Source organism: Danio rerio, chromosome 13 (genome assembly GCF_049306965.1).
Source record: "Danio rerio strain Tuebingen ecotype United States chromosome 13, GRCz12tu, whole genome shotgun sequence".
Lineage (NCBI taxonomy): Eukaryota > Metazoa > Chordata > Actinopteri > Cypriniformes > Danionidae > Danio > Danio rerio.
Window position 1 is genome coordinate 7,097,874 of NC_133188.1, and position 9,627 is coordinate 7,107,500.

Consider the following 9,627-nt stretch of genomic DNA (forward strand, 5'->3'; position numbering starts at 1 on the left):
TGTTAATTACCAAACAGCAGCCCACTGTGAGCTAATGAAACAAATTCATTAGGGTAGCTAATATGTCGGAAATCTGGCCGCTCTCTATTCCACCTCTCGTTTATTTCTCTACTGATCCAAGCATAATCCTCTGGATTTAGCATGCACGCATAAGACGCCATCCACTGCTTAGTGAGTTCTGATCGTTGGCCAGTTTCCTCCGCAGAGACAGGCCGTGTAAACAGTATCACAGTGATTAAGTGTTCTATGAAAAAAAAAATGCTTTAACTAATTCAAGGTCAGAGAGCAAATGTACATATTCCAATTAGAGGCAGCTTAATTTGTAATGCCTTTATGCACCACAATAATGAAACAGATGCGAACATCTGGGGCTTATATTGTAATTGCACTTGAACATGAAAGAATATGAAAAAAATAAATGTGTGTATTGTATGACTAGTGCATGCACAAAACAGTGGTGTTGTTTGCTAAAACAGCAATCACTATTACGCATTCTCAGGGTTATGGATTTAAGCAAACCCCTAACCCTGAAGGTGAAACGTATGTCATTAGTCTTGAACTGTTAGCAGAACTCACACAGATAAATCCTCCTACCGTGCTTATTGTGATCAGTGTTAACACCATCAGACCTACATTATGCTTAAGTTTTAGAAACATGTAGAAGTGCATTTTTCCTGTTCATAAGGCTTCAATAAATGGCACTAAATAAAAACATTTGGTCCCACTTTATATCAAGTGTCCTTAACTGTACTTACCCTGTTAAAATTGTATTGCAGAACACTTGTGGTGCTTTTGAGTTTGAATACAGGTCAGGTTATGGACAGGATTGGTGGTATTGGTAGATTTAAGGGAGGTTTAAGGTATAAGGGATGGTCAACAGTATAATTACAAATGTAATTACAGAAATTAATTACAGATGTGATTACATACAGGTATTTAACCAAGCATAAGTACAATGTAAAAACATGTATTTACACAATAAGTACATTGTAACGAATTATTAAGTTCAATGTAGGTACATATTAGTTAAGGCCACTTAATATAAAGTGGGACCAATCATTTTTCTTAGTTTAAGTGTGTCAAGACTTCAAAAACACCTACAAAAAAACTCATACAATAATATATAAGGTTTGTTTACCTTAATTTGTTGTTTTGTTTTATAGACTGCACAATATTATAACCTACTGTACATTATGATGGACAAACATATTTAACGTCTAAACCCACTGTCCTTTGTAAAACATAATGGACATATGATTTTTTCAACACATTCCTAAACATGATAATTTTAATAACTCATTTCTAATAACTGATTTATTTTATCTTTGCCATGATGACAGTAAATAATATTCGACTAGATATTTTTCAAGACACTTTTAAAAAGCTTAAAGTGACATTTAAAAGCTTAACCAGGTTATTTAGGATAAGTAGGCAGGTAAGGGTAACTAGGCAAGTTGTTGTATAGCGATGGTTTGTTCTGTAGACTGTCGAAAAATAATATAGCTTAAAGGGGCTGATAATTTCGACCTTAAAATGGTTTTTACAAAATTAAAAACTTTTATTCTAGCCGAAATAAAACAAATAAGACTTTCAAATCAGACATACTGTGAACATTTCCTTGCTCTGTTAAACATCATTTTGGAAATATTTAAAAAAGAAAAAAATATTCAACAGCTAATAATTTCAACTGTAGATCATAAAAGACATACGTTTTTAAAAATCCTTATTTGAAGCTTGCATTTTGCAATTGATTTTTTTTTTAACTTTAAATAATATGTAATACCGCTTTCCTCTATACAATCTATAAAATATTGGCAAATTTGATATTTGGTGCCAGTCCATCAGGAAGTGATGATTTTGTTCTCTTGGACTCGTTGAATGTAAACAGTGCTTTATTTGTAAATGTTTTATGTGATATTTTAGTTTTGCGCATACATTTAATTTGAACCTTTGGACAGAAACATGGAGATTGCTTGCAACCTAGTAATAGGAAGGTGAAGGATGCATGGCTAAACGCAACAGTATAAACACAGACACAGGGACACTGGAGCATTTTAAAGTCACATCAATCAGCTTCTTTGTCTATTAGCTGACATACGAGCAATCCGCTGATGAATCGCGGCTTTAAAATGCTCCATTGTCCCTGTATCTGTGGTTACACTCAGTAAACAGCGGTGAATTTGACGACCTTCACGACCAATCACAGTCGTTTCTGTTGAGCACATGAACACAACGGCAATTCAGCGAAGTTTAAGAACGTGCTCAACAGCGCTAAAATGTTCGCGGGAAATTGATATTTAAAAAATTTCTGTATCGATTGGTATCGAATTCCAGTATGATTATATCCCTAGTTCAGACCTCATCGTCCATCCAAACATACCTGTCACTTTCCGCCATTTTTGTTTTTACATGATCTGTTGAAGCAAAATGACACTTTTTTGCTGCACATGCTGGAATTTGTTCAGTCAATGTATTTCCATCATAGTTTATGCATATATTTTTCTTTAAAATAAGTTTATCCTACTCAGTTGTGCGCATAATTCATGCGCTTTTTTAAAATGGATGCGCATCTTGGCATTTCCATCCAGGTTTTTAATGTGATATTCCAAAATGTGCATAAATATAGGTGGATGGAAACGCAGCTATTGTCAGTAAAACTAGCAAACTGCGTGTGTCATAATCAGTTTGACCTTTTTTTCCCAATAAAATGACCATGTGTATTCAATATATTGCAATTTCCTCTAGTCATTTCCTGCGGGGAACTTCCTTCCCCTCCTAATGGCAAGAAGATGGGCACCCTGACCTCCTACGGTGCCACATCCATCTTCATGTGCAACACAGGGTATACTTTAGTGGGCTCACATGTGAGGGAGTGCCAGGCTAACGGCCTCTGGAGTGGAGTTGAGACCAAATGCCTGGGTAAGTACTATCTTTCAGCAGAGCACTGTGATTGAAAATCATTTATTGCTGAAGCATTCATGTGCATAGAAATCTGTTTACAGGAGGGAAGGATGTTTTCCTGCACAGTTATGCTTGTATGGTTCTAGTTATTGGACAGATTGAAGAACAATACGATTTTCCTGGATAAACATTTACTCTGCTGTTCCCAGAACAATATTGGGTCATGCTTCATTTTAATGTACAATTCAAGCTATTAACAAACCATTAATTAAGCCTATTTGCTCTATAAACTACCAATTTGCTTCTTTTTAATAGTTAGTGCTCTCACAGAAAAAATGGTACAATTTTGTATCAAAAAAGGTACAAACCCTTGTCACTGGGGCAGTACGTTTTTATGGAACAGAATTGTACCTAAAATAATAACTTCCACTGCCTGACAATCAGTGCTGCCCCTTAGACCAATCACCTGCTGCTTGAACAGCACGAAGGGCATTTTTCAAAATGTCAAACAGTAGCTGCTGGAGGAATTCTCATTGGAACTAGTGCTTATGGCGATATGTTGCCTCATGCCTGTAAACCCATAGGTTGAATTTGTTTGTTTGTATGGTTTTTTTTAGTAACCTGATTTGCGTGGACACTGATTCTGTCATTTATAAATGTTTTTTTTTGTTGTTGTTGTTGTTATTTTTTGCAGCTGGTCATTGCGATTCTCCGGATCCAATTGTTAATGGCCACATCAGTGGTGATGGATCGAGTTACAGGGACACTGTTGTTTATCAGTGCAATTTAGGCTTTCGGCTCATTGGGACATCGGTTCGTATCTGCCAACAAGACCACAGGTGGTCAGGGCAAGCACCTGTGTGTGTTCGTAAGTAACTTTAAACAATATGAGTTCAAACGTTAATTGCTTATTTTATAAAGTAAATGATCAAATCTATTAAAATTTGTCTACGATTACAGCGTACGAGTGGCCCTCGTTAAAATACTAAACACACTAATGCAGTATGTCTGTTATTTTCCGTTTTTTAGAAACTCTAAACACCGACCACATGTAAAGTAAAACCGCGTTAAGCTGCTCATGTGTTTGCCACAAAACAGGCGAAACAACCCTCGACCGCAGTTCATGTTCAGTCACAATATACTTTATTTACGCTTATGTACTCGACAACACGAGTTCAACGCATCACTTCCGATGTGTGGTACATTCCGCGTCACTTCTGGTGTGGGGTACATACCCTTTCCATTAAGAATCTGTCATTGGCTGTTTCTCAATATCAAGTACGCAACGTTCAGACTTGCGTATTTGAAAGTTTAGACTTGCCAAGTTCAGACTTGGAAGAACGAACTCCTGAGGACGCGAGGACACAAGGCGAGTACTTCTTCAAATGGAACAGCAGTGTACTTTATAATGTCACTTACCTCACCATGGATTAATCAGTTTTACTGTATATTAGCAATACAATAAATTTAATTATAAAAAGCACAACCCTGTAATTAATATTATATTAATATTATCAATATACATTTTTGATTTAAGAAAATGTAAACATAAGTTCTTATAAATGTAAAGTAAAATAAGTTATTATTTACAGACATGTCTTTGATTATCAGTTTTAATAAACTACAATGGTAAATATACAAGTATAAACACGATAAGAAACAGAGGTTACGTCAAACAATCTGGTAAACAAAGAAAACAGCATACAACATGGTAATATAATTAAAGACAATTATAAAAGATAACAAAATAACATTGCCAGAATAGACCTGAGAACAAATAATAGATTTATAAGATCAAAAACTGTTCGTTAGATATTCACAAGATGTATTAAATATCATGTTTTAACTACAGTGGAGTGATGAGATCCAGCGGTACATCCAAGATGAACTGGCTGTAGTAAAGCTGCTCTCGGCGGGGGAGGTGATGACGGAGCTCCCGCTGGCAGGTTGGAAGTTGGGGTCCGCATAAGCTGTGGCACATTGTCAAAGACGCGCTATATTTGTGAATAAACTGCCAATTCGAGTTTAAAACAACTACATTCTCGCTTGAAATATTGTTAAAACTTTATATTGTGACACAGTAAAGGAGTATTTTTGAAAACCATGCGAGTTTTCTCCTCCACCATTAGCGTTTGCTGGTTTAGCTGCAATGCATTCTTGGATACTTGAGCTGCGCAAGTTCGCACAAGTCACCTCTTGATGCATCCGTGGCCAAAAGGGCAGAGCAAGTACACATTCGGGAATTTTATTTGTACTTGGCAGGATGTGAACTCTAAATTGGAACAGTACTTTGGCGACGGTTGATGACGTTTTATGAGGACACAAGAACGCAAGTACAGACAAGAACGCATATTGAGAAACAGCTATCGTAAATTTGTTTTGGGACTGGTAAAAGTGTTTTGCGTCTTGTAATTTATTTTTCTAAAATATAAATGTCTTTCTTCCTTGGTAAAATGGTTTTTCTTATGTAATTGTGTCTTATGATAGATAAAAATGTTTTACAAAATGTAAATTTGTCCTAAGCTTCGTAAAAGTGTTTCCCACTTTGTAATGTTGTTTTGCACATCCTGGCCAGCGAAAAATGTCAAAGAACAAGTCAAAGTACATGAAAAAAGCATGTCTATTGAGATACATTACTGTAGTTAACGATTGTGTCGTAAAAAACGCAAAACCATGAACACAACATAATCGATTAAATTTCATGACTACTGTATATAACGAACTGCTGTGACCCTGGGTTGCCATGAAATATGGAATGCATGTGTCTGCACAAAGTTATATATATATATATATATATATATATATATATATATATATATATATATATATATATATATATATATATATATATATATATATATATATATATATATAGTATGTTTATTGTGAGTGTAATGCATGTATCTGTTAAACATTTATGCTAGTATGTATAATTTGTTATTAATTATTCATTATTTACTTAAAGTCAAAAATGCAGTAATTACTTTATCTAAAAGTGTGTTTAATGTATCCTAAACATACAGTTGAAGTCAAAATTATTATCCCCCTTTGTTATTTTTTTTCTTTTTTTTTTTTAATATTTCCTTAATGATATTTGACAGAACAAGGAAATTTTCCAACCCAAGCTCATTCTGGAAACGTAGCCCCGCGGACGTTTCTGCGGACCGCGATTTACGTGGCCGGAGGTACGTAAAGGCCGCGTTTGTTTTTTTTCGAGCGAACGCCGCGGGGCGGTGTGGCGCCGCTCCGCCCCTCCTCTTCGCGCTCGCCGGGTGACGGCTCGCCTCCGAGTGGAGGGCTTTCCCTTTCGACGAATTTTTTGCGTCGGCGAAGCGGAGGCCCCGGACGAGGAGGAGGAGGAGGAGCTGGCCGCGGTGGACGACGACCGGGATCGAGTCCGGGGAACAGCAGGTTCCGCAAATCAGGTGAGACGAAAAACGGAATCAGAAAAATGAGGGCGAGAACGCGGCGGGATCGGAAAACGCGGTCGAAATCGAAGACGAGGGCTTTTGCTTTTTTTTTTTTTTTTCCCGATCCGGCGGCTTTTCTCGCGAGAACGGCGCGCGCGAATGTCACGCGCTCCCAAGAGGCGCCCGCCCGAGGCGCGAAAAAGCGCGCACAGCGGCCTCTCGCGGATCCGTGAAAACAAAAAAACCATCGAATACGTACCTCCCGGGACGTAAATCGCGGTCCGCAGAAACGTCCGCAGGGCTACGTTTCCACAATGAGCCCGGGTTGAAATTTTCACAGTATGTCTGATAATATTTTTTCTTCTGGTGAAAGTCTGATTTGTTTTATTTTGGCTAGAATAAAATCAGTTTTCAATTGTTTAAAAACCATTTTAGGGACAAAATTATTAGTGAAAAGATATAATATAATTATTATTTTTTTCAATAGTCTACAGAATAAATCATCGTTATACAATAACTTGCCTAATTACTCTAACTTGCCTAGTTAACCTAATTAACCTAGTTAGGCCTTTAAATGTCACTTCAAGCTGTATAGACGTGGCTTGAAAAATCACTAGCAAAATATTATTTACTGTCATCATGGCAAAGATAAAATAAATCAGTTATTAGAAATAAGTAATTAAAACTATTATGTTTAGAAATGTGCTGAAAAAAATATTCTCTCTATTAAACAGAAATTAGGGAAAAATAAACAGGGGGGCGAATATTTCAGGGGAGCTAATAATTCTGACTTCAAATGTATGTACAGATTTAAAAAGGAAGTGATTGACTGTTCCTCTTTTCTAAATAGCCATAACCTGCGGCCATCCTGGAAACCCTGCAAACGGCCGGACAAACGGCAGCGAGTTTAATCTTAATGACGTGGTCAACTTCACCTGCAACACGGGGTATTTGTTACACGGTGCGTCCAGAGCACAGTGTCGCATGAACGGACAGTGGAGCAGTCCTCTACCTGTATGCAAGGGTAAGAAACTCAATTTGACTGTATTTCAGATGCTTTGTGGGCAGCCTGTCCCTGGCCGAGAGTCTCAGCGGAGATGCTGCCTTGAACAGCATCTTGTTATGCGAGAAGCTCCTTAGTAAGGCTGTTTAACACCCACAGCTCATGGGCTTAGCATTAACAGAGCGAAACCAGCATCTGTGCTCAGCAGTCTGAGTCAGCCGGTGAATGACAAGAAGCAATGTGCAAATAATTCCCTGTGTGTCATTTCCCGTCTTGAAGTGTCGATTTGAAAGTCAAATGGGTCTGCAGCAACCCGTGTGACATTGTGGAATGCTTTCTGACATTAAGTAGGAGTAACCGTGCACATCTTGTCACTTTAATGTTAAATTAAAGTGCAAAGGAAGTTGTTGATGGTGGCCTGGTGAAATTGAATCGTGACAGTAAATGTGACGGCGGGTCAATGCATCTAAAATGGACAATTCGCTACCAGAGCCTGGGGACAAAGCACTCAGCCTGAAAAAAAGCTGACGTGCCTTGAAGCAGATGTATTGTTTCATAAAAAAAGGCCAAAATTGGACTGATTTAGCATTGGCTTTGTGTAAGTATTTTTTGGTGTCTGCTCATGTCTTTGTTATTTTTACTGTCAGCAGCTTTTGTCTCTTTGACAAAAAAAAAATGCATTTAATATGCTAGTAAAAAATCTCACTTTATTGGTGTGGAGTGTACACAGTGGATTGAACTTAAAACAAAAACTGATTGGCTGATAGCCGTGATATATTTAAGTAATATTAGCACCGGTACAGCCTCTTTACCCTTTGTGTATTACTCCGCCCACATACAGCCAGCAAAAAGCAGATACTACAGATCTAAAGTTTAAAAGATGCTTGCTCAGCTGTTTAACTGTCAGCGTATGATTAGAATCCAACGCGGAAGAAAGTAGTTCCTCACACGAAAGGGTTTTTAAGTCTCTCCATGTTTAATTTGTTTTTATATACACAATTATGCTGTCAAACTGTTGTATAAACGCAATATCACACGAGTAGCAGTGCGATATTTCTGTATATCGGCACTGGTGGGGACATTAAGGCACTCGGCCTGCAGCCTCGTGCCAATGCACGCCTCCCACCAGTGCCGATATACAGCCATATCGCACTGCTACTCATGTGATGTTGCTCATATATAAATATATATGTATAAATATATATATTTATACATATATAATATATATATATTTAGTCATATACGTATATATTATTTGTGTTATCATCAAACATTTATAGTATTAATAACTTAAACATTAAACATTTAAACATTTTAAGGGTACTAGTTATTAAATCGGAATGAGTTCAGTTCAGACTAAATTAAGTCCAAACAACTATATAGCTACTGAAATGGCTTGGATGTATAGAATTTAACAAAAAAATATATTATTAATTCATTCATAACTCATTAGGTTTGACTTCTGCCTAATGTAATCAGTTTATGCCTCACCATAAATCTTTTCACATTTAAATCATTTCACAGGAAACCTGCGGCAAATTCTAAAATAGTATGATTTTTAAGTGATTTGTATTACAGGGACACACCCACCTTAATGTCCCTTGTCAGGCAGACATTGCATTTTGGTCACTTTCCAATGCAACCTCAAAACAACAAAATATCAATGTCTACAGATGTTACAGCTTGACATTGTGTGGATGTTACCAATATGATGTCTATCAGACGTTGTTCTTTGGTTACCGTACCCAACAAATAAATGTCAGTATTTGACGTCAATATGACGTTGGTTTAAGATGTTGGCTCGGCGTTGGATTTTGGTCACTTTCCAAAACAACCTTAAATCAACCAAATATCTATTTTATTTCACGTCATGGCGGCTCATTCCACTGTGGTTACCCAATTAATAAAGGAACTAAGCCGAAAAGAAAATGAGTGATTAAATGAACGAATTAATTTGACGTCATAAGTGGACATCAAAATAACATTGTCCTTAACTTAGATGCTAGCGACTTAAGTCTAATTTGTCTGTTATGTAATTATGCAAAACAGCAAACAGGTTTGTCATTTAGAACTGCAAAAAAACCTCCATATACACTTATGTAAAAAATATGTAAACAATTTTATATAGATTTTATAAATACACAGAAACAAATGTTAAAGTCACAAACATAAATATATATATATATATATATATATATATATATATATATATATATATATATATATATATATATATATATATATATATATATATATATATATATATATATATATATATATATATATAAATATATAGCATTGTGACAAACAATA

General features: G+C 36.4%; 1 protein-coding gene across 1 annotated transcript in view; it reads left to right on the forward strand.

Moving 5' to 3' along the window:
- The window catches only part of LOC101885457 (CUB and sushi domain-containing protein 1), a 219,117-nt gene that overhangs the window by 155,957 nt on the left and 53,533 nt on the right, over positions 1-9,627 (forward strand). The window contains exons 29-31 of the mRNA XM_073920566.1: positions 2,746-2,919; positions 3,596-3,769; positions 7,162-7,335. Of these exons, the coding sequence (XP_073776667.1) occupies positions 2,746-2,919; positions 3,596-3,769; positions 7,162-7,335 (522 nt within the window). The remainder of the gene's footprint in view (positions 1-2,745; positions 2,920-3,595; positions 3,770-7,161; positions 7,336-9,627) is intronic.